The sequence below is a fragment of the Coregonus clupeaformis genome, chromosome 12 (genome assembly GCF_020615455.1).
Source record: "Coregonus clupeaformis isolate EN_2021a chromosome 12, ASM2061545v1, whole genome shotgun sequence".
Classification (NCBI taxonomy): domain Eukaryota; kingdom Metazoa; phylum Chordata; class Actinopteri; order Salmoniformes; family Salmonidae; genus Coregonus; species Coregonus clupeaformis.
The window spans coordinates 46,529,586-46,555,897 of NC_059203.1; the positions used below are offsets into that span (position 1 = coordinate 46,529,586).

General features: G+C 43.0%; 1 protein-coding gene across 1 annotated transcript; it reads right to left on the minus strand.

Moving 5' to 3' along the window:
* Positions 1-796: 796 nt before the first annotated feature.
* brpf3a (bromodomain and PHD finger containing, 3a) lies at positions 797-24,512 on the minus strand. The gene is made up of 13 exons (XM_041892785.2): positions 24,200-24,512; positions 12,548-14,056; positions 12,158-12,314; positions 11,935-12,066; positions 11,607-11,735; positions 11,173-11,485; positions 10,767-11,060; positions 8,581-9,141; positions 8,330-8,399; positions 8,144-8,220; positions 5,211-5,308; positions 2,125-2,279; positions 797-1,877 (listed from the first exon to the last, which is right to left on the minus strand). Exons 2-13 carry the CDS (start codon positions 14,035-14,037, stop codon positions 1,682-1,684), a joined length of 3,672 nt encoding a protein of 1,223 aa, XP_041748719.2. The 5' UTR covers positions 14,038-14,056; positions 24,200-24,512; the 3' UTR covers positions 797-1,681.
* Between the last annotated feature and the right edge of the window lie 1,800 nt (positions 24,513-26,312).

Here is a 26,312-nt window from a genome sequence, read left to right on the forward strand (position 1 = left end):
GTGTATATTTGTTTTGATATGACCTCTACATGTTATTCTCAGTTGATACAATTGCTAAACAATTGTTTGATTTGCATGTTATCATCTTTGCAGTTTAGATTGTAAATAGTGTTAACTCAGTTAATTATGCTCTGTTAATGTAAACATTCAGTTACATTGTCATTCTGTCCTTCATTCAAGAAAATCCTTTTTGCTGGGAACCAAATTATTCACACACAGTCTACTCTAGTAATCCTTAAATATTTTTAAGTACTTGATGGTTAAATGCTTTGTCCAGCACACTCAGAAAATCCTACAATGGAGTCCTAATTTGTGGGATTCTTTATTAAAAGACACTTGATGCAAATTCTTGTTGGATACCAGGATCAACTATGCTGGACTTTGTCATGTCCTTAGTGGTGGCTGTTCAGGCTTATCTGGTTTGGCTGTTAGGAACATCTTATCCAGAGTATTAATGTTCATTGGGTTCTTAAATAAATCCCAGGTTACACAAACCACCTTGTCATTATTTTATAACTGCATGTTAGATTTTTATGAGACTGAGAACAAACAACCATTTAAAACAATGTATTTCTTGTGAGAAAATATTGTTTTAGACAGATTGTAGATCTTGTGGTACAATTCAAATTACAAGATCCAGAAGTCCTCTGTACCACCTAATACACCGCCTAGTAGGCTGGTGCACTTTCATGCCGAAACTACAGGGTTTTGTGCCAACTGACCACTAGGGAACATAATCTGATATCTCAATAAGTATTGTCACTGATACAAATAGCTACAGAGCTTCATACATAAATCTTTTTCCATATTTATTTTTAAATAACACTTTCAAATTGTCACACGATATAAATTACAATCTAATATTTAGAATTTTTGCATTCCTTAAATTACTTAGTGTATTATAAACACATACATTTACATATATACAGAATGTGCATATGCTTCTACACATGCACATAACCAAGTTATTTATATCACATTTTTCATACCTATGGCTTCAGAGCTCATATATTCTATAAACCTTTAACTAACAGATTGTGCTTTTCAAGTCATTGGAGGGTTTGCAAATAATATTTTGCCAAGTTATTGACCTTGTTAAAAAAGTGGTTGCAGTGACCGCTGACATGACTGGTGAAACAGCATCTCCATTGTCCTGACTAGACATTCAAAAGTCCTCATGTTCCATCAGATAGCTACAACAAGCACACCATTTTCATTTCATATAAAAAAGAAAAAAAATAGCCTCACAATGTGTAAAAATATGTATAAGCATGGTATTTCAATGACAAATACAATCTGAATATGCTTTGAATCTAGCAAATCCCTTAAGGATAAATATACAATGTATTTATTTGATGTCTTGATTCACTTGGCCTAAAACAACCTTCATAATATTACTAGACTCATTGCAAAGTCATTAAAAACTAATCACAATGAATAATCACATTTTATCATGTCTTTTAGGAACTCCTCTCACATTTCCCAAATGATAATGTTCACCCTAAGAGGTGAGAGTCAACCAGACCATCATTTAGGTATATCAAACCACTCAAATTCCATGTCCACCTTCTGGTGAATGACTGAAGCTAGGGTCGTTATTTTCTCACCCAAGCTCTTTGTTATTGGTCTGATCCCTCCTAACCATACAGATTGTGGTGGATTTGCAGACTGACAAAATCCTTCATATGAAATTGGAGGGGTTGAAACTGAGGTTCCCCTTGACGTGGTTCATAACGTGGTTCAGGTGTATCATGGCACGGTCGTATGCCGTGTGTACAGACTTGCGGACGCTGGGCTTCTTGCCCTCCATCAGGCGCAGTTTGTCCACCGTGTCATCCATCCCCATTGGCAGCAACTTGTCCCGTGGCAGCCATTGCCTGAAAGGCAGCAAGAGGGTTCAACAGAAAGACAAAAACATACAATAGGAGGGGAGAAAAAGTGTACCCAAAAGCGCTTTAGACCAGCTTTATTTTCCCGGATAGTCACCTGTTAAAGTGTCCTAGGGTAAGGAATGTTTTTGGGATACAATAGGAGGAATCAAAACACACATCAACTATCCAGTAAGTACCTTAGATAATTCATGTGAATTATCATTCAGCAGAACGCTCATCTTTACTTTCTTACCAGGTCCTTTTGGTGTCAAAGAACAGCACGAGGTAGTGCCTCTCCCCTGTCGCTTTCTGCCTCCGCTCCCCCAGTTTGAGCACGTCCCCAGGAGGCACGGGGATGGGGATGCCGTTGTGAAGAAGCCCTTCCTGAGGCATGTCAGGGTCAACAACCTGGGGAAATCCATTGGTAGTTTATGTATCCTGTTACTCTCTGTGCTACAACGACTGGTAAAGTCAAATTCAACTACATCTAAAAGAAGGTAACTTGTCAACCATTACATGTGCCAACCCAAAAACTCTTGAAAATCAAGCCAAGCCTCTATTGCAGTGCCTTCTGAAAGTGTTCACACCCCTTGACTTTTTCCACATTTTGTTGTGTGACAAAGTAGGATTAAAATGTATTTAATTGTCATATTTTGACAACGATCTACACAAAATACTCTAATGTCAGAGTGGAAGAAAAATGTACAGTGTCTGTTGGAAGCAGACCAGGTTTTCCACTAGGACTTTGCCTGTTCTTAGTTCTATTCCTTTTATTTTTATCCTAAAAAAACTCCCTTGTCCTTGCTGATGACAAGCATATCCATAACAAGATGGAGCCACCACCATGCTTGGAGCCACCACCATGCTTGAAAATATGGAGAGTGGAACTCATTGATGTGTTGTGTTGGATTTGCCCCAAACATAATGCTTTCTATTCAGGACAAAAGGTTAATGTCTTTGCCACATTTCTGGCAGTATTACTTCAGTGCCTTATTGCAAACAGGATGTTTTGGAAGATTTTTATTCTGTATTCTGTCCTTTTCACTCCGTCAGTTAGGTTAGTATTGTGGAGTAACTACAATCTTTGAGCCATCCTCAGTTTTCCGATCACAGACATTTAATAACTCTGTAACTGCTTTAAAATCACCATGGTGAAATCACTGAGCGTTTTCCTTCCTCTCCGTCAATTGAATTCAGAAGGACGCCTGTATCTTTGTAGTGACTGGGTGTATTGATACACCATCCAAAGTGTAATTAATAACTTCACCATGCTCAAAGGGATATTCAATGTCTACTTTTTTTTTTTTTACCCATCTACCAATAGGTGCCCTTCTTCGCGAGCCGTTGAAAAAACCTCCCTGGTCTTTGTAGTTTAATCTGTGCTTCAAATTCACTGCTTGAGAGAACTAAAATGTAAATGTAAACTTACAGATAATTGTAATGTGGGGGGTACAGAGACGGGGTAGTCATTCAAAAATCCTGTTAAAACACCATTATTGCACAAAGTGAGTCCATGCAACTTCGGAATGTATTCAGGCCCCTTGACTTTTTCCACATTCTGTTGAGTTACAGCCTTATTAAAATGGATTAAATATTATTTATTTCTCAGCCATCTACACACAATAACCCATAATGACAAAGCGAAAACAATTTTTTTGAAATTTCTGCAAATGTATTAAAAATAAAAAACATAAATACCTTATTCATATAAGTATTCAGACCCTTTGCTATGAGACAGTGACAGTGAATGTCAGAGCAAAAACCAAGCCATGAGGTCGAGGGAATTGTCCAAAGAGCTCCGAGACAGGATTGTGTCGAGGCACAGATCTGGGGAAGGGTACCAAAACATTTCTCCAGCATTGAAGGTCCCCAAGAACACAGTGGCCTCCATCATTCTTAAATGGAAGAAGTTTGGAACGACCAAGAATCTTCATAGAGCTGGCCGCCCTGCCAAACTGAGCAATCGGGGGAGAAGGGCCTTGGTCAGGGAGGTGATCAAGAACCCGATGATCACTCTGACAGAGCTCCAGAGTTCCTCTGTGGAGATGGGAGAACCTTCCAGAAGGACAACCATCTCTGCAGCACTCCACCAATCAGACCTTTATGGCCACCCCTCATTAAAAAGGTACATGACAGCCCGCTTGGAGTTTGCCAAAAGGCACCTAAAGACTCTCAGACCATGAGAAACAAGATTCTCTGGTCTGATGAAACCAAGATTGAACTCTTTGGCCTGAATGACAAGCGTAACTTCTGGAGGTAACATGGCACCATCCGTACGGTGAAGCATGGTGGTGGCAGCATCATGCTGTGGGGATGTGTTTCAGCGGCAGGGACTGAGAGACTAGTAAGGATCGAGGAAAAGATTAACAGCGCAAAGTACAGAGAGATCCTTAATGAAAACCTGCTCCAGAGCGCTCAGGACCTCAGACTGGGGTGAAGGTTCACCTTCCAACAGGACAACGACCCTAAGCACACAGCCAAGACAACACAGGAGTGGCTTCGGGACAAGTCTCTGAAGGTCCTTGAGTGGCCCAGCCAGAGCCCGAACTTGAGAGGATCTGCAGAGAAGAACAGGAGAAACTCCCCAAATACAGGTGTGCCAAGCTTGTAGCGTCATACCCAAGAAGACTCGAGGCTGTAATCGCTGCCAAATGTGCTTCAACCAAGTATTGAGTAAAGGGTCTGAATACTTATGTAAAATGTGATAGTTTTTTATTTTTTATAAATTTGCAAACATTTAGAGAAAATTGTTTTTGCTTTGTCATTATGAGGTAGTGTGTGTAGATTGATGAGGGAAAAAACTATTTAATCCATTTTAGAATAAGCCTGTAACGTAACAAAATGTCGAAAAAGTATTGTTAAGCACATTTTTACTCCTTTAATTATTTAGGCTTGCCTTAACAAAGGGGTTGAATACGGCAGGTAGCTTAGTGGTTAAGAGCGTTGTGCCAGTAACCGAAAGGTCGCTGGTTCTAATCCCCGAGCCGACTAGGTGAAAAATCTGTCGATGTGCCCTTGAGCAAGGCACTTAACCCTAATTGCTCCTGTAAGTCGCTCTGGATAAGAGCGTCTGCTAAATGACTAAAATGTAAAATGTTATTGACTCAAGACATGTCAGCTTTTCATTTTTTATTAATTTGTAAAAAATTCTCTAAACATAATTCCACTTTGACATTATGGGATATTGTGTGTAGATCAGTGACATTAAATGTAAATGTAATACATTATTAATTGAGTCTGTAACACAACAATATGTGGAAAAAGTCAAGAGGTGTGAATACTTCTGAAGGCACTGTATGTACATGCAATGAATGAGTGACAGAACTCATGTTCTCTCACCATTGCTGGGTATGATGGATATCCACGACACTTAGCCCAGACCAGGTCCAGTGGTGTGAGCTCTGTCTCACTATCAAAGGGCAAAAGCATACTCCTCCCTGAGGACAAAGACGTGGGATGTTTAACTCAAATTGAAATGGAACAATTATTTTATATAATGAATTCTATAATTTTATAGAATTTTCTCAAATGTAGTCAGGTCCAAAATTATTGGCATCCTTGATAAAGATGAGCAAAAAAGACTAAAATAAATAATACAAATACAATTTTTGGAAAATGATATTATTTTATACTAATAATACGATTGCTCAGAGAAAGAGATTTTGTTTAACAAGTAATACAATTTTTTTTTTTTTTAAGATAGGGGTCAAAATTGGCACCCGTTTTCAATACTCTGCAAAACTCCCCTTGCGAGGTCTTTCATACAGAATCATTCCAAATCCTTGATCCTTTTTATTTCTACTCCTGAGTGGCGCAGTGGTCTAAGGCACTGCATCGCAGTGCTAACTGTGCTACTAGAGATCCTGGTTCGAATCCAGGCTCTGTCGCAGCCGGCCGCGACCGGGAGACTCATGGGCGGCGCACAATTGGCCCAGCGTCGTCCAGGGTAGGGGAGGGAATGGCCGGCAGGGATGTAGCTCAGTTGATAGAGCATGGCGTTTGCAACGCCAGGGTTGTGGGTTCGTTTCCCATGGGGGGCCAGTATAAAAATAAAAAAAATGTATTCACTAACTGTAAGTCGCTCTGGATAAGAGCGTCTGCTAAATGACTAAAATGTAAATGTAAATGTAATTTTGTGGTCAATTGGCCATTTCTTTGTGGAATTTGATGTGTACTAGGGGTTATTGTCTTGCTGGAAGGTCCACTTGCTGCTAAGTTTTAGCCTCCTGGCAGAGGCAACAAGGTTTTTTCTGGCAACCCTTCCAAAGAGCCTATTGATATGGAAGTGGCGTCTAATGCTAGATTTGGCGACCAAGTATATTTCTCCAACTGTGGCCCTTGCACGTTTCTTTGCCTCGCGAACCATCTTCCACACTGCGCGGGTACAAGATACATACATGTCCAATATCAGGCAAGTTTATCACTGTTCCAGTGGTTTTAAACTTCTTAAAGTAGAACTGCACTTCCTGATTTGGCCTCGTTTTTCATCAATGCTCATTATGAAATGCCAGTGGCCATTACTGAAAGCGATCGAGAATTGTCTTCGGGTTGTGGTTTCATGTGGGTGTTTCTTGGGTGTGCCTTTGCCATTCAATCACAACAAACATGGGCTAATTCAGTTATATGTGTGGGCTAAAGTAGAGAGGAAGAGGCGAATAGAAAGTAAAGCCGGCGCTGACCTTGTGTTTAGTCAAGCTGACAGCAGCTAGTTAGCATAGCTTGGGGGATAGCTAGCATTGGCTGTAATACCTTTCCTGGCCATCTGATTGTTGAACAACTTTTACGGAAGCCCATTTTCACTAGTGTAGCTATTTCCTGATCAATATGTGCATTAGAGCTTTAGAGATCCAACCCGAGCCCGACAGGCCCCAACATTATGCATCGGGTTAGGGCCGGGTAAGTGCTGTTTTTTTTCATCAATAACTTGGGTACGGGCAAGGCATCACTAAATTGATCAAATAACAATTTGAAGCTGAGCCATTTGCTCGTGCTCTGACTAAGATCATAACACGGTGTCAGAAGTATATAAGACAGGAGAGATGGAGAGATGTTCCTTGAGTTTTGTCAGAGTTTAGAATGACGATAAGTAGCTACAGCTAACTACTCTCTCATCTCTTCATTGAGCAGAGCAGCCCAAGCAAAAAAATTGCTATGGATACTCAGACTCTGAGCACCATGAGCAGAGCGCATTGCACGCAGGGAGCGAGTGACAGACAGCGAGGAGCAGCTAATGGATTTACTTACGGAGGAAGTTATTTCTGATTTCGGGCTTAAATTTGGCAGAAGTAATCGGGCCTGGGTAGGGTAGGGCCTAAACGTTGCGGGCATGGTTGGGCATGAGCATTGCACATCAACCTACTGCCAAAGATACACGTGTTGTCTGGAGAATTTGTTTTGCATGGCCTGGTGCCTGCTCATTTTCGACCATTCAATTGGTCTGCCTAAAATGAGGTCTCCACCCGCCCAGGGCACCGGGCCATGCAAAGCGAACTCGCCTAGACTTTCCCAGAAAACACGGTGCCGCCACCGTCTTTATAGGCAAAAGGGGCATGAATTGTTGACATAATTGTAATCCAAACCAAACCCTCAACTAAATCATGATGCAGTCACTTACCAAACTCAGTTTTGGACGAGACCAACATTATGACCAAAATTATCCTATTTAAACATTGTACTCAATTTTGAAACTATAATAAATGTTTTTGACTCATATAGATCAAACATAGGCCATTTTCAAAAGGAGAAGTTGGTTGTCAAGGGCAGGTATGATTGTTTTTTTGCAATTTTTTTGTAACCATTGCCTGATTTATGAAGGCCAACCAACATGGTGATGGTTGTACATGCGTGTTACCTCATTTTTATAACCCAGTGAAACAGGAAGCCATGGAAGGCCACAATACAGTTCCTTAAATTGAGATTAAATAAACAAAAGTAGAATGTTAATGCATTTTTAATTTTGTTTGTTTTTATTTATAACACTCTTTAGTGGTGGCAATCATTTTGAACCCTATCTTTTTGAGAGAAAAAAAAATATTATTTGTTAACCTCTTTCTCTGAGCAATTGTATTAGTATAAAATAATATAATAATTTAAAAAATTGAGCATACAATATAGTTTGGTATTTGTATTCTTTATTTTATACAGTCTTTTTTGCTCATCTTTATCAAGGGTGCCAATAATCTTTGACCCGACTGTATATTGTATACATCCATATTCATGAAATTATAGCTATTATGTCTGCCCTAAGGTATGTGGTGCCTGGACACACTCACCTGAGCCTCCATTCTGCCTCTCGGGGACTTTAGCCAGAGCTGGTTTACCACGGCTGCGTTTGGGTAGCAGGGGGGCACTACATCCATAGACAGAACAAAGGGAAGATCCATGTTATTTCTGAATATATTCCACCTTGAAAATCAGAACACATTTCAGATGTATCAGGTGTTTAGAGGGATTCTCACCTGTGTTTTTGGTCATTGGATGGTAGGTCTGAGGAGTCATCTTTGTGCTTTCCTAGCCCATTTGTCAAGCCTAGTAGAATACACATTCTGTTAATTGATATCTTCGTCATTATCTACCCTCTCTTCCCTTATGCAACTCATAAATAAAGGGTAAATAATTGTTTTCCTTTATAACAAGTAATAACTTGTTAATACAATCACATAGAGCTTGAATGAAATGACAGAGCAAATGTAAATTAAATGTTTTGTACCGTCCTCTTTGACGAGGTGGAGGGGCTTTTCTCCCTCGCTGTCAGAGCTGGACCCTCTGGACCTCAGGTTGTGGGATGACGGTGAGGAGTGTGTGGGCGGAGGGGCGGGGTTGGAGAGGGTGGTCACACTGGGAGGTTTTGGAATGGTGGGGGTATGGTCCAAGCCATTGGTTTTACCCTCAGTGGTCCCTCCGTTCTGTAACTGAGCCGCCTTGTTCTTTGCGAGTCTTGCTCCATTTTTAGCTTTCTTGAACAGAACGGATGTACGACGGCCAACTCCAACCAAAGGACAGGCGTTATTGGGAGGACTGGGAGTCTCCAAAGGAGAGACCTCTTGAGAAGCCTCCTCCTGTTTGCACGGTGTCGGTGTCTCCCCAACTTCAGCATCATCATCACTCCGCCCGTTGCCCCCACTACGGGAGGATCTCTGGCGCTTGTAGGAGCGCCCTGGTGACCTTCGCCCTGTGGTCACTAGGCCCAGAAAGGGTGGTTCAGGTGGGGCATCGCCTGGCAGGGGGGATGACACTGGGCATGAAGGCTCTAGTGTTGGTGGAGAGTCAGCTACAAGAAGGAAACATGCATTTATCACTTTGTTAAAGCTCAGACACACCGGTAGGATTGTCAAATGTTTGCCTGCCGACAGTACTTAGCACCTCTGAACAGTGTCGGCTGTCAATCTCTTTTGTGTTCACACAGCAAAGTCATTACATTTACATTTTAGTCATTTAGCAGATCCTCTTATCCAGAGCGACTTACAGTTAGTGAGTGCATACATATTTATTTACTTTCATACATTGGAAGTCATCAGCCACTCAGCCTTGTTAAAATACTCCAAACCAGAAGGTGACAGTAGCGTTGCTTGGCAATGCATATCCGTGTTTATTGCTTATGGTCTAGATTCCAAGCCATCTCTGCTAATGTTGCTATTTTGTAGAAAGCCCTTGTTGATACTAGCCAGATGGCCACAGCTAGATAACTACCTAGCAAGATGACGAATAAATAATTTAATTCTCTCTCCATAATCCCATGCTGCCAGTGTCAGCCCATAGTCAATGTTTAGTTAGCTAGCTAACGTTAGAATATTCACTAGCACAGCATAGCTAGCTAGATAAGGACACTGCACTAACTCGGCAGCTAACACAGGCAGCTGTTTCATGTAAAATAGCTAATCAATTGTGATTTAACTATAATGTCAATACTAGGTGCAGTGGTTAACTAGCTTGGAGGAAGTATTTAGTGTTGTGTGCATTGTGTCTGTGCACTTAGCTAGCTACCATCCCATGGCCTATATTGCATATGAAGTGTGTATGGAGAAATGACCTAATTTATCATTATATATATTTTTGCCTCCCCCCACGTGGGAGTTTGTGCTCTCTGATTGGCTCAAAATGGTTGGCCACTGACGAGCATTGCTATTCTACAAGTAGAATCGGTAGGTTCGTCGCTACCGGATCCGCACGCAGCAGGTACCGCTTTTTTTCTAGCAAGAGAACGAATGGCCTCCCGCTGTGATAAGTACCTATTGGCAGTCTATCGGCAGTGAGATTCTCTGTGTGTTTCATGCTTTAGGGCAGAGGTTCCCATACTTTTCACTCAGGCCCCACTTCCAGCATTGGGGAACATCCCGCAACCCCCTGCGCGCTCGCGCCACATCTATTTCTGTGGGCACAAGCACTGTTCATGACACAAACTGTTCACACCCCTCTTGTTGGCGAAGACAAAATGTTGCAGGTTTAAAGCTTATTTCCTGCAATTCTACACATTTTGTCATGGGGTGCAGAGAAAATGTTGCCATTTTAAAGCAAATGTTCTTGCAATTCTATAAATTTTTCCATGTCTAATGTTTATTCATGTGATATTTGAGTGACTAAAACATTACAACAAAATCTATGTGCTAAAAAACGTTAGCTGACTTGGGCTAGTTGATCTGGACATTTGACAAGTTATAACTGACTGACATGACAAGAGTAACTGATGATGTACTACCCAATTTAGAAATTGCACCTTGGGGGGAGACCCCCGCGCCCCCCCAGCCTAGCAGGCGCGCACCACAGTTTGGGAACCCTTGCTTTAGGGTAATAAAATCAGAATTGCACAACAACAAATCAATAATTAGACTAACACATTCATTCTAGAAAGATTAGTAGAGTTGGAAAGCAATAATGAAAGTAAATCCCTTCTCTTACCTGTCTCCGGGGTAGAGGCTGATGTTAAAGGACCGTTCTCCACATTGCCTTTCTCTCCCTTTTCTTCTTCCCCCTCTTCCTCGACTTCGACTTCTTCTTCTTTCCCGTTGAGCGACTGTGAGCGCTGCTGCTTGTGCCTGACCGTGTTGATCTCTCTGCGCAACAGCCGGATGCGTTTGGTTCTCCCGCCACTGGAGTGCATGGACGTCACCATGTCCAACTTATCCAGCAGGACCTTCAGCTGCTCCTCTGTGGATAGGTGGAGCCTGTTGTCTGGGTCCAGGAGAGAGTCCACTGTAGAGAAAGGAAGGAAAAGAGACAGAGGATAAAGAAGAGGGTTATGATTGTGAAGCTTTTTTCTCTGAACGCCATTCCACGACCAACCCAACCCGTGAGCTATGCTCACCGTCCTCCCAGGTGCATTGGTAGAAGCCGTGCATGTTGGGAAAGTCTGGGAGGTGCATGCCCGTGCTGGGATCCAACCCGATGCTCTGGGCCTGTCTGTGGGCATGGCGGAGGACGGCCCCTCCCACCTCCCGCAGGTGCAGGGCAGCTCGGTGGAACGCAGTCTCCTTTGAGTTGTACCTCAGGCAGTTGGACACCATGAGGTTGAAGTCGCCCTCCAGGTCTGCAATGGAGCAGTAAGCATGGGCCTCCAGTTTGGCACGCATGCTGGACAAGTCCATGGGCTTGGAGATGAACTCCAGATAGTCCGGGACCTTCAATTAAAAACATACAAATTAACAAACTATTCAAGAAAGAAGCAGGTGAGAAAAGCATTGCTAGAGGCTGAATTGTAAAGCAATGCAAAAAAATACAAATTTATCTAACTCTACTAACCTCTGCTAGATTCACAGGCTGAGAGAAGATCTGTGCCGTGTCCTTCTCCTGAAGCTGGTCCAGGGTGGAACGCAGCAGTATTAACGCAGGGGTCAACTTCAGCTCCAGAGCAGCCTGATGAAGTTTCATCTGGAGGGAGAATGAAAGAGGGAGGGGGAGAGAAAGAGGGAATATGAAAGGGTGCAGAGTAATTTAAGGAAAGCAATAAGACAGATACAGTGATTGTAGAAATGCATTATTTTCATACGTTATATGCAAATGGTAACTCATGATTATGTAAAATAATAATAATAATAATCATCATGGCCTCTCCCAACTGACACAGTACCTGCTCTCTCTTTAGTCTCTCTCTCTTGCGGATGAGTTCCACCAGAAGTCGGGCTCTCTCCAGGTCCTGCCGCAACTTCTGCCAGTACCGTAGCTCCTCCCTCGCCGCAGTAAGCTTCTCATCAGGCTCCCTCTGAACACATGCACACACACAATTTACATTTCACTATCAACATGAGCTCTATAATTGACATTAAGTCTTTCCCTCCCCGTGTTTTCCTGACCTGCTCAGCAGTCTTGTGAGCCTGCAGATGCGAGTGCAGGCGCCGGATGAGAGGCATGCCATTTCGGGACTGACGTTTCAGCAGCCAGTAGTTGTGAAGCCTCTGCATGAACTGGTTCTTCCTCTGGACAGCAACCCCAATGCAAATCTTGTTCAGCCTGTTTATGACATTGCAATAACTGTTATTCATATTCTGGCATCCTCCCACTGTATAGATAGTGTATTAATAGTTAGTATAAGGCAGCTGTACTGTTCCATTAAACATATTAGGCTATAGAAATGTGCTCTCTAAACTGAAGAATACTCAAAGCAAATATACCGGTAGTAAGAAGACAAAGAGAATAATGCTACTGGGAGTGGTGGGTCAGTAGAGGGGTGTGGGAGGTCTGACCTGTGAGAAGGGATCTGAGGCACCAGCAGCACAGGCACAGCAGCGCGGCGGGTCGTCTGACCCTTCTTCTTCTTCTGGCCCTTGGGAGTCTTTTTACTGGGCAGTGCTGGGGGGCTCTGAGTGTATGACCTTTGACCTCTGTTCCCCCTTCCTCCCACCAGCCTCCCCTCCACATCAGCTGACCCATCTCGCCTTGAGCCGACCGGGGAGTGATTCTCACAGAAGGCCGTTTTCTTTACAGAGAAGGTGGTTCCGTTGACCCCAGTCTCTCGAACCGGGTCAATCTTCATGAAGAGGCCAGCCTTCTGGGCACAGGTGACATGGAAGGCCCGGTAGCAGTTGGCCTTGTGGCACTGGATGGACGCGCCCCAGCCTTTCTGCTTGCACAGGTGGCAGGTGAGCTTCCAGCGGGCTGGGGGGATGTTGTTCACCCCCTCTACGGGCTCCAGGAACACTGTGTTGGCAAAGCACACCTCTGGGATCCATATGGCACAGACTACATGGGCCCAGCGTCCATCACTAGTCTGTTTGAAGGCACCTCCCCGGTTGGGGCAGAGCACACAGTCCACGGGGCGCGAGGGGGACTGCAGACAGCAGCGGCACAGCCACTGGCCCTCAGGGATGTACGGCACGCCGTAACACTCCTGGTGGACGGCAAGGTTGCAGATGTCACAGAACAGGATGACGTTGCTGTTGAGACACTCGTCGTCCAGGCACACGCAGCAGAAGGCGTCCTCGTCGATGGCACTCTGGGACAGGGCCTGGCTCCGTGACTCCAGGATGGACTCCCTCTCCAGACGGTCGATCAGCAGCTCAAAGGTGTCTGGGGAGATGGAGGCGTGGCCATCAGACACCCTCTTCTGGTTGACCATCTCCAGCCAGGCCAGGTCCTCCTCGTCCATGTCGTACTCTGCCTCACAGTCCTGCTCCTCTCCTGACTTCTCTATAAACCGGTAGTAGGCCGCAGGGAGGGGAGGTGCGTCTGAAGGACACAGGGAGTCAAGCACGCGGAAGGTGGGCTCAGGGAGAGGGCTTTGGTGAGAAGGGTGCTGGGAGGGATTGGTTTGGCTTTGCATGTGCTGCTGACTGCCAGAACGTCGGCTCAGGTGAGATGAGGTTTTGCTTTCCCTCCTGCGGCCCTTTGGGTTGGGAGGTTTACGCCCTGGTCTGGCTCTGCTCTGGGTCTGTTCGCTGTTCTCTTTGTTACTGTTGCACTCAACAATGTCCTGAGCCATCATCTCATCCTCTGTGATGACTGGCAGAGGGTCAGTGATGTTGATCCTGTGAAGCCTTCCATCCAGGTCCACCTCCACCATCTTCTGGGCCTGAGCATAGGTCAAAGTCTCTCTAGATGGAGATAGTTGCAGTCTATAGGGGGAAGGCGGCCGCGGCTGAACACTGGAGACCCTGCCCCTTCCCCTTCCCCGGCCCCTGCCCATCTCAAGGCCAACTTCTCCTGCACTGCATCCCCTCCTCCGCAGCCTCCTCATGGGGGCTTGCACTAGTTTCCTTGAATGGAGAGGGTGAGGACGGAGTTATGCAAAAGAAGGACAAAAAAAACAAATCTGTTGTTAAATTCTGAATTGCACAGTAAGTCAAGAGGAACTAATTAGAAGGTAGCCTACATTTGAAATGTCATGAATGATGATTACATAGCAAATTAGGATAGAGAGACTATAACTTAAATGTATCTGCGATAAGGAAAACAACACACCAGAGTAGATTTCAAACAGTTAAACACCAATTTATCAACATACAGTAGCTAATGCACTCGCCAGTGCCAGCCTGCTGCAAGTTTGTGCAAGAGAGACTCACAGGAACATACGTGTGCATTACATTTTCTGGACAAAATAGGGAAATTCCACGTTCCGGATCTGTACTATACAGATATACATAATTATGGATATGAATGTCATTCTATTCATGGTGATGCATCTTAAATAGGTACACAAAGGTAGAAATAAATAAATCTCAGTATGAAAATGTATGCACTTACTAACTGTAAGTCGCTCTGGATAAGAGCGTCTGCTAAATGACTAAAATGTAAAATGTAAATATGCAATATCCTCATTTGCATATTTGGGTATTATTCTACACATTGGCTCCTATTTTAATGAGCTCCACCATCAAACAAGACCAAATTTGGTTGGTCCAGACCAAATCTGAACCAATCATAGACCAATCTATGTTTCACAAGTTTGGACATCATAGTACAGCACAGAAAAGTACAGTAGAGTATAGTCAAGTAGAGTTTAGTTCAGTACCGTACAGGAGAGTTCAGTACAGTAGAGTTCATTACAGTAGAGTTCAGTACAGTACAGTACCGTACAGTAGAGTTCAGTACAGTACAGTTCAGTAGAGTACCATACAGTACAGTACAGTTCAGTAGAGTACCATACAGTACAGTACAGTAGAGTTCAGTAGAGTACCATACAGTACAGTAGAGTTCAGTAGAGTACCATACAGTACAGTACAGTAGAGTTCAGTAGAGTACCATACAGTACAGTACAGTTCAGTAGAGTACCATACAGTACAGTACAGTAGAGTTCAGTACAGTAGAGTTCAGTAGAGTACCATACAGTACAGTACAGTTCAGTAGAGTACCATACAGTACAGTACAGTAGAGTTCAGTAGAGTACCATACAGTAGAGTTCAGTAGAGTACCATACAGTACAGTACAGTTCAGTAGAGTACCATACAGTACAGTACAGTAGAGTTCAGTAGAGTACCATACAGTAGAGTTCAGTAGAGTACCATACAGTACAGTAGAGTTCAGTAGAGTACCATACAGTAGAGTTCAGTAGAGTTCCGTACAGTAAAGTATAGTTCAGTACAATACATTATAGTGTAACCTACTCATGCTTGTGTGCTCTACTATGTACTGTACAGAACTCTACTCCACTCGATTCTACTGTGCAGTACAGGACTGTACTCTTCTTTTCTTTACTGTACTGTGCTCTACTATACTGTACTGTCCAAACTTGTGAAAACTAGACGTCTATGTTTGGACCAAATCTGAACCAATCATTGACGTCTATGTTTGGGCCAAATCAAGGCCGGTCCAGATGTCTGTGGACGTTGAAATCAAGGCAGGTCCAAACCGGACCAAAAAAAACGTCTGTGGACATTGAAATCAAGTTCAGGGCGGATTGACCAAATTTCAACTACTTTTTAACGTCCATGGACATCCGGTGGCAGTCGGTGCTCAGTGGGTGAGAGGGCTGGTTACAGTAAAATGGAAAGAAGGGGCTAATGGGGTAGGTGTCAGTAAAAGTAATGTATGTGAATGAGTGAGTGGGTGGTTGTCCAGACTTTTCACACTCTTGCTTTGACCACCAGAAGACAGAAACAGAAAGAAAACAGTTATCAGCTGAACATAACAGTACGCCAGTGGAAGGGAGGACAGTAGCAGGTCACCCAACTGTGTTGTGTGACAACTATGATTTCCCATAGTTCTGTTAACGATTTTTGGGGAAATTCTGTTACCGATTTAGTAATAGAATTTAGAGTTTAAATCACTTACTAATTCATAAGCAAAATTGGGATCAGTAAAAACACTAACTAACTGATTGGTTACTTCTGTGAATGTTCTTTATCCTCCGTCCTCATGAGAAATTATCTTAAAGATATGTGGGTTTTTGGAAATGTAATTTCAAGGCATTGTTTCTTCAATTTACAGAAGGCAAAAAAATTTATCCTAATCTAAATATAACTGTTGATATTAGTTGGCAAGGGTCTTTACTTCAACATTATTGTGTTTTGATGCATTTCTAATACCTTTTAAGACTTTTTCTGGCAGATGTTTTCTAAGAAATCAAATGCTTTCATTATTCCATTATTATTTTTTGGATTGAAAATGGTTGAACAATGTAGTGCCTTCAGAAAGTATTAATACCCCTTGACTTATTCCACATTTTGTTGTGTTACAGCCTGAATTAAAAAAATGGATTAAATATACACTGCTCAAAAAAATAAAGGGAACACTTAAACAACACAATGTAACACCAAGTCAATCACACTTCTGTGAAATCAAACTGTCCACTTAGGAAGCAACACTGATTGACAATAAATTTCACATGCTGTTGTGCAAATGGAATAGACAACAGGTGGAAATTATAGGCAATTAGCAAGACACCCCCAATAAAGGAGTGGTTCTGCAGGTGGTGACCACAGACCACTTCTCAGTTCCTATGCTTCCTGGCTGATGTTTTGGTCACTTTTGAATGCTGGCGGTGCTTTCACTCTAGTGGTAGCATGAGACGGAGTCTACAACCCACACAAGTGGCTCAGGTAGTGCAGCTCATCCAGGATGGCACATCAATGCGAGCTGTGGCAAGAAGGTTTGCCGTGTCTGTCAGCGTAGTGTCCAGAGCATGGAGGCGCTACCAGGAGACAGGCCAGTACATCAGGAGACGTGGAGGAGGCCGTAGGAGGGCAACAACCCAGCAGCAGGACCGCTACCTCCGCCTTTGTGCAAGGAGGAGCAGGAGGAGCACTGCCAGAGCCCTGCAAAATGACCTCCAGCAGGCCACAAATGTACATGTGTCTGCTCAAACGGTCAGAAACAGACTCCATGAGGGTGGTATGAGGGCCCAACGTCCACAGGTGGGGGTTGTGCTTACAGCCCAACACCGTGCAGGACGTTTGGCATTTGCCAGAGAACACCAAGATTGGCAAATTTGCCACTGGCGCCCTGTGCTCTTCACAGATGAAAGCAGGTTCACACTGAGCACGTGACAGACGTGACAGAGTCTGGAGACGCCGTGGAGAACGTTCTGCTGCCTGCAACATCCTCCAGCATGACCGGTTTGGCGGTGGGTCAGTCATGGTGTGGGGTGGCATTCCTTTGGGGGGCCGCACAGCCCTCCATGTGCTCGCCAGAGGTAGCCTGACTGCCATTAGGTACCGAGATGAGATCCTCAGACCCCTTGTGAGACCATATGCTGGTGCGGTTGGCCCTGGGTTCCTCCTAATGCAAGACAATGCTAGACCTCATGTGGCTGAAGTGTGTCAGCAGTTCCTGCAAGAGGAAGGCATTGATGCTATGGACTGGCCCGCCCGTTCCCCAGACCTGAATCCAATTGAGCACATCTGGGACATCATGTCTCGCTCCATCCACCAACGCCACGTTGCACCACAGACTGTCCAGGAGTTGGCGGATGCTTTAGTCCAGGTCTGGGAGGAGATCCCTCAGGAGACCATACGCCACCTCATCAGGAGCATGCCCAGGCGTTGTAGGGAGGTCATAAAGGCACGTGGAGGCCACAAACACTACTGAGCCTCATTTTGACTTGTTTTAAGGACATTACATCAAAGTTGGATCAGCCTGTAGTGTGGTTTTCCACTTTAATTTTGAGTGTGACTCCAAATCCAGACCTCCATGGGTTGATAAATTTGATTTCCATTGATAATTTTTGTGTGATTTTGTTGTCAGCACATTCAACTATGTAAAGAAAAAAGTATTAAATAAGATTATTTCATTCATTCAGATCTAGGATGTTTTATTTTAGTGTTCCCTTTATTTTTTTGAGCAGTGTAATTTCTCACCAATCTACACACAATACCCCATAATGACAAAATGAAAACTTCAAATTTATTGAAAATGAAATATACTGAACAAAAATATAAAACGCAACATGCAACAATTTCAACGATTTTAGTGAGTTACAGTTCATAAGGAAATCAGTCAATTGAAATACATTCATTAGGCCCTAATACAGTTGAAGTCAGAAGTTTACATACACTTTAGCCAAATACATTTAACCTCAGTTTTTCACAATTCCTGACATTTAATCCTGGTAAAAATTCCATGTTTTAGGTCAGTTAGGATCAACACTTTATTTTAAGAATGTGAAATGTCAGAATAATAGTAGAGAGAATTATATAATTCAGCTTTTATTTCTTTCATCACATTCCCAGTGGGTCAAACATTTATATACACTCAATTAGTATTTGGTAGCATTGTCTTTAAATTGTTTAACTTGGGTCAAACGTTTCAGGTAGCCTTCCACAAGCTTCCCACAATAAGTTGGGTGAATTTTGGCCCATTCCTCCTGACAGAGCTGGTGTAACTGAGTCAGGTTTGTAGGCCTCCTTGCTCGCACACGCTTTTTCAGTTCTGCCCACACATTTTCTATAGGGTTGAGGTCAGGGCTTTGTGATGGCCACTCCAATACCTTGACTTTGTTGTCCTTAAGCCATTTTTCCACAACTTTGGAAGTATGCTTGGGGTCATTGTCCATTTGGAAGACCCATTTGCGACCAAGCTTTAACTTCCTGACTGTTGTCTTGAGATGTTGCTTCAATATATCCACATAATTTTCTCCTTCCTCGTGATGCCATCTATTTTGTGAAGTGCACCAGTCCCTCCTGCAGCAAAGCACCCGCACAGCATGATGCTGCCACCCCCGTGCTTCACGGTTGGGATGGTGTTCTTCGGCTTGCAAGCTACCCCCTTTTTCCTCCAAACATAACAATTGTCATTATGGCCAAACAGTTCTATTTTTGTTTCATCAGACCAGAGGAGATTTCTCAAAAAAGTACGATCTTTGTCCCCATGTGCAGTTGCAAACCGTAGTCTGGCTTTTCTATGGCGGTTTTGGAGCAGTGGTTTCTTCCTTGCTGAGTGGCTTTTCAGGTTATGTCGATATAGGACTCGTTTTACTGTGGATATACAGTGGGGAGAACAAGTATTTGATACACTGCCGATTTTGCAGGTTTTCCTACTTACAAAGCATGTAGAGGTCTGTAATTTTTATCATAGGTACACTTAGACTGTGAGAGACGGAATGTAAAACAAAAATCCAGAAAATCACATTGTATGATTTTTAAGTAATTAATTTGCATTTTATTGCATGACATAAGTATTTGATCACCTACCAACCAGTAAGAATTCCGTCTCTCACAGACCTGTTAGTTTTTCTTTAAGAAGCCCTCCTGTTCTCCACTCATTACCTGTATTAACTGCACCTGTTTGAACTCGTTACCTGTATAAAAGACACCTGTCCACACACTCAATCAAACAGACTCCAACCTCTCCACAATGGCCAAGACCAGAGAGCTGTGTAAGGACATCAGGGATAAAATTGTAGACCTGCACAAGGCTGGGATGGGCTACAGGACAATAGGCAAGCAGCTTGGTCAGAAGGCAACAACTGTTGGCGCAATTATTCGAAAATGGAAGAAGTTCAAGATGACGGCCAATCACCCTAGGTCTGGGGCTCCATGCAAGATCTCACCTCGTGGGGCATCAATGATCATGAGGAAGGTGAGGGATCAGCCCAGAACTACACGGCAGGACCTGGTCAATGATCTGAAGAGAGTTGGGACCACAGTCTCAAAGAAAACCATTAGTAACACACTACGCCGTCATGGATTAAAATCCTGCAGCGCACGCAAGGTCCCCTTGCTCAAGCCAGCGCATGTCCAGGCCCGTCTGAAGTTTGCCAATGACCATCTGGATGATCCAGAGAGGAATGGGAGAAGGTCATGTGGTCTGATGAGACAAAAATAGAGCTTTTTGGTCTAAACTCCACTCGCCGTGTTTGCAGGAAGAAGAAGGATGAGTACAACCCCAAGAACACCATCCCAACCGTGAAGCATGGAGGTGGAAACATCATTCTTTGGGGATGCTTTTCTGCAAAGGGGACAGGACGACTGCACCGTATTGAGGGGAGGATGGATGGGGCCATGTATCGCGAGATCTTGGCCAACAACCTCCTTCCCTCAGTAAGAGCATTGAAGATGGGTCGTGGCTGGGTCTTCCAGCATGACAACGACCCGAAACACACAGCCAGGGCAACTAAGGAGTGGCTCCGTAAGAAGCATCTCAAGGTCCTGGAGTGGCCTAGCCAGTCTCAGACCTGAACCCAATAGAAAATCTTTGGAGGGAGCTGAAAGTCCGTGATCGCCCAGCGACAGCCCCCGAAACCTGAAGGATCTGGAGAAGGTCTGTATGGAGGAGTGGGCCAAAATCCCTGCTGCAGTGTGTGCAAACCTGGTCAAGACCTACAGGAAACGTATGATCTCTGTAATTGTAAACAAAGGTTTCTGTACCAAATATTAAGTTCTGCTTTTCTGATGTATCAAATACTTATGTCATGCAATAAAATGAAAATTAATTACTTAAAAATCATACAATGTGATTTTCTGGATTTTTGTTTTAGATTCCGTCTCTCACAGTTGAAGTGTACCTATGATAAAAATTACAGACCTCTACATGCTTTGTAAGTCGGAAAACCTGCAAAATCGGCAGTGTATCAAATACTTGTTCTCCCCACTGTAGATAATTTTGTACCCGTTTCCTACAGCATCTTCACAAGGTCCTTTGCTGTTGTTCTGGGATTGATTTGCACTTTTCGCACCAAAGTACGTTCATCTCTAGGAGACAGAACGCGTCTCCTTCCTGAGCGGTATGACGGCTGCGTGGTCCCATGGTGTTTATACTTGCGTACTATTGTTTGTACAGATGAACGTGGTACCTTCAGGCGTTTGGAAATTGCTCCCAAGGATGAACCAGACTTGATTTTCCCATGATGTCAAGCAAAGAGGCACTGAGTTTGAAGGTAGGCCTTGAAATACATCCATAGGTACACCTCCAATTGACTCAAATGATGTCAATTAGCCAGAAGCTTCTAAAGCCATGACATCATTTTCTGGAATTTTCCAAGCTGTTTAAAGGCACAGTCAACTTAATGTATGTAAACTTCTGACCCACTGGAATTGTGATACAGTGAATTATAAGTGAAATAATCTGTCTGTAAGCAATTGTTGTAAAAGTTACTGGTGTCATGCACAAAGTAGATGTCCTAACCGACTTGCCAAAACTATAGTTTGTTAACAAGAAATTTGTGCAGTGGTTGAAAAACAAGTTTTAATGACTCCAACCTAAGTGTATGTAAACTTCCGACTTCAACTGTATTTGGATTTCACGTCTGGGCAGGGGCGCAGCCATGGAAGGGCCTGGAGAGCCAGGCCTAGCCAATCAGAATGAGTTTTTCCCCACAAAAGGGCGTTATTACAGACATAAATACTGCTCAGTTTCATCAACTGTCCTGGTGGCTGGTCTCAGACGATCCCGCAGGTGAAGAAGCCGGATGTGGAGGTCCTGGGCTGGCTACACGTGGTCTGCGGTTGTGAGGCCGGTTGGGCGTACGGCCAAATTCTCTAAAACGACAATGGAGGCGACTTATGGCTGAGAAATAAACATTAAATTCACTGGCAACAACTCTAGCGGACATTCCTGCAGTCAGCATGCCAATTGCACGCTCCCTCAAAACCTGAGACATCTGTGGCATTGTGTTGTGTGACAAAACTGCACATTTTTAGAGTGGCCTTTTATTGTCCACAGCACAAGGTGCACCTGTGTAATGATCATGCTGTTTAATCAGCTTCTCGATATGCCACACACGTCAGGTGGATGGATTATCTTGGCAAAGGAGAAATGCTCACTAAAAGGGATGTAAACAAATGTGTGCACAAAATTGGAGGGAAATAAGCTTTTTGTGCATACGGAACATTTCTGGGATATTTTACTTCAGCTCATGAAACCAACACTTTACACATTGCGTTTATATTTTCATTCAGTGTACAAAAATATTTAATTTACATAAGTACTCACGCCCCTGAGTCAATACTTTGTAGAAGCACCTTTGACAACGATTACACCTGTGAGGCTTTCTGGGTAAGTCTAAGAGATTTCCACATCTGGATTGTGCAACATTTGTCCATTATTCTTTTCAAAATTCTTCAAGCTCTGTCAAATTGGTTATTGATCATTGCTAGACAACCATTTTCAGGTCTTGCCATAGATTTAAGTAGATTTAAGTCAAACCTGTAACTTGGCACACTCACAGTCTTCTTGTTAAGCAACTCCAGTGTAGATTTGGCCTTGTGTTTTAGGTTATTGTCCTGCTGAAAGGTGAATTCATCTCCCAGTGTCTGGTGGAAAGCAGACTGAACCAGGTTTTCCTCTAGGATTTTGCCTGTGCTTATTAGTTCCATTCCGTTTCTTTCTTTATCCTGAAAAACTCCACAGTCCTTAACGTTTACAAGCATACCCATAACATGATGTAGCCACCACTATGCTTGAAAATATGGAGAGTGGTACTCAGTAATGTGTTGTATTTGATTTGCCCCAAAACATTACACTGTATTCAGCACAAAAAGTAAATTGCTTTGCCACATTATTTGCAGTATTACTTTGGTGCCTTGTTGCAAACAGGATGCATGTTTTGGAATATTTGTATTCTGTACATCCTTCTTTTCACTCTGTCAGTTAGGTTAGTATTGTGGAGTAAATACAATGTTGTTGATCCATCAGTTTTCTGAGCCATTAAACTCTAACTGTTTTAAAGTCACCATTCGCCTTATGGTGAAATCCTGAGTGGCATCCTTCCTCTCCGGCAGCTGAGTTAGGAAGGACGCCTGGATCTTTGTAGTGACTGGGTGTATTGATACACCACCCAAAGTGTAATTAATACCTTCACCATGCTCAAAGGGATATTCAATGTCTGCTTTTTTATTTTTACCCATCTACCAATAGGTGCCCTCCTTTGCGAGGCATTGGATTCACTGCTAGACTGAGGGACCTTACAGATAATTGAATGTGTGGGGTACAGAGATGAGGTAGTCATTCAAAAAATAATGTTAAACTCTATTAGTGAGTCCATGCAACTTATTATGTGACTTGTTAAGCACATTTTTACTCCTTCACTTATTTAGGCTTGCCATAACAAAGGGGTTGAATACTTTTTGATTCAAGACATTTCAGCTTTTCATTTTTTATTAATTTGTTTAAAAAAAAAAACGAAAAACATAATTCCACTTTTACATTATGGGGTATTGTGTTTAGCCCAGTCACAAAACATCTACAATTCAGGCTGTAACAACAAAATGTGGAAAAAGTCAAGGGGTGTGAATACTTTCTGAAGGCACTGTATATATGCCTTAAATTCTTTAAAAAATATGGACTCTTAGCTTTCATTTGACATGCCCCTATGAACTTCACATGTTCGTGCTCCTGGGACCTTTTACACGGAAATGACCAATAGCCACACAGCTGAAGAGACATTGGACCTACTTATTTTACTACTGATCTGCAATCTTAAACAAATTATCACATTGTGTTTTTCTGATATGAGATTAATCTAAAAGCAATTTGGTAGCTATTACAGTCACTGAGGTTTTATTACGGTACTAGTTTCTCTAAACTGCACAAATAACATTACACCCTAGTTGCATCTCGGCATCCAATCACTGCTCGAGAACATTCCACACATCTATTTGTAACCAATCAACTGCTCGTTTCTTCTATTTTTCGCTCTACATAGTTGGGTTGCGGGGCTCTAAAACCAAACCGACTGTCAGCCATTTTATCCATACAACAACATTTGTGGTCACTATTATTGTGAAATGATTAGCAACCTATAAAAGTGGCAACAACATAACCGTGTCACTATAGCTGGGTTAACACTGTGCACAATTACAAGTATCATGTCGGGCTGCCGCAATAAAACGTTGGCTAACGTTTTAACTAGCTAACGTTACTATTTGATAGTTAGCTTGTACAGGGCACATTTAGCTCGACATGACGAGCGCCATATCTTATGAAGCAAAAACAAACAAGTCAGCCAAAATGTCGGAAGTGTTTACCTTGTTTAACGTGATCCTATGATATGCGCGGGCCAGAAAAAGATAACGTTACCTAGCTAATGTTGAAATACGACCGAAACGGACATGCTATGCCAACATTGCTAGCCGGTAATTTCAGGGGCGACAGCGTCATCTTCAGCACTTCAGTCCTCCATGGTGACTTCGGACATATGCACATACTCGACCTGCTTACATATCTGTGATTTAGACGTTTTCAACTTCAAATAACTACACTAAATGGTACAGAAAATAATGTAAGAAGTGTCAGGTTGGTGTAGCTAGCTAGCTACCTTGGGATGTAGCTAGATATTCAGTCAAGATGGCTTGAAAAATACGCCCCTTGGAGAAAAAAAAACTAGCACAGCCTATTTTTGCCGCGTACACTGAGCGCATTCGATTATGATTGGCCAACACAGAAAACCCATTGCATCGAGTTGTAAAGGGAGAACACAGTATCGCAAAGCGTTGAGAAAAACTACCCGACCTCTCTTTTGCGCGCCTTGCCTTCATTATCGACGGACAACAGTATTTGACACCTGTTATGTTCAGTGCAGTCCACACACAGTGCTGCTTAGAAGTTGTATTCCTTTTGATATATACAGTTGAAGTCGGAAGTTTACATACACTTAGGTTGGAGTCATTAAAACTTGTTTTTCAACCACTCCACAATTTTCTTGTTAACAAACTATAGTTTTGGTAAGTTTGGTAAATCTACTTTGTGCATGACACAAGTCATTTTTCCAACAATTGTTTACAGACAGATTATTTCACTTATAATTCACTGTATCCGAATTCAAGTGGGTCAGAAGTTTACATACACTAAGTGGACTGTGCCTTTAAACAGCTTGGAAAATTCCAGAAAATGATGTCATGGCTTTAGAAGCTTCTAATAGGCTAATTGACATAATTTGAGTCAATTGGAGGTGTACCTGTGGATGTATTTCAAGGCCTACCTTCAAACTCAGTGCCTCTTTGCTTGACATCATGGGAAAATCAAAAGAAATCAGCCAAGACCTCAGAAAATTTTTTGTAGACCTCCACAAGTCTGGTTCATCCTTGGGAGCAATTTCCAAACGCCTGAAGGTACTACGTTCATCTGTACACACAATAGTACGCAAGTATAAACTCCATGGGACCACGCAGCCGTCATACCGCTCAGGACGGAGACACGTTCTGTCTCCTAGAGATGAACGTACTTTGGTGCGAAAAGTGCAAATCAATCCCAGAACAACAGCAAAGGATCTTGTGAAGATGTTGGAGGAAACAGGTACAAAAGTATCTATATCCACAGTAAAACAAGTCCTATATCGACATAACCTGAAAGGCTGCTCAGCAAGGAAGAAGCCACTGCTCCAAAACCGGCATAAAAAAGCCAGACTACGGTTTGCAACTGCACATGGGGACAAAGATCATACTTTTTGGAGAAATGTCCTCTGGTCTGATGAAACAAAAATAGAACTGTTTGGCCATAATGACCATCGTTATGTTTGGAGGAAAAAGGGGGCTGCTTGCAAGCCGAAGAACACCATCCCAACCGTGAAGTATGGGGGTGGCAGCATCATGCTGTGGGGGTGCTTTGCTGCAGGAGGGACTGGTGCACTTCACAAAATAGATGGCATCATGAGGAAGGAAAATTATGTGGATATATTGAAGCAACATCTCAAGACATCAGTCAGGAAGTTAAAGCTTGGTCGCACATGGGTCTTCCAAATGGACAATGACCCCAAGCATACTTCCAAGGTTGTGGCAAAATGGCTTAAGGACAACAAAGTCAAGGTATTGGAGTGGCCATCACAAAGCCCTGACCTCCTATAGAAAATGTGTGGGCAGAACTGAAAAAGCGTGTGTGAGCAAGGAGGCCTACAAACCTGACTCAGTTACACCAGCTCTGTCAGGAGGAATGGGCCAAAATTCACCCAACTTATTGTTGGAAGCTTGTGGAAGGCTACCCGAAACCTTAGACCCAAGTTAAACAATTTAAAGACAATGCTACCAAATACTAATTGAGTGTATGTAAACTTCTGACCCACTGGGAATGTGATGAAAGAAATAAAATCTGAAATAAATCACTCTCTCTACTATTATTCTGACATTTCACATTCTTAAAATAAAG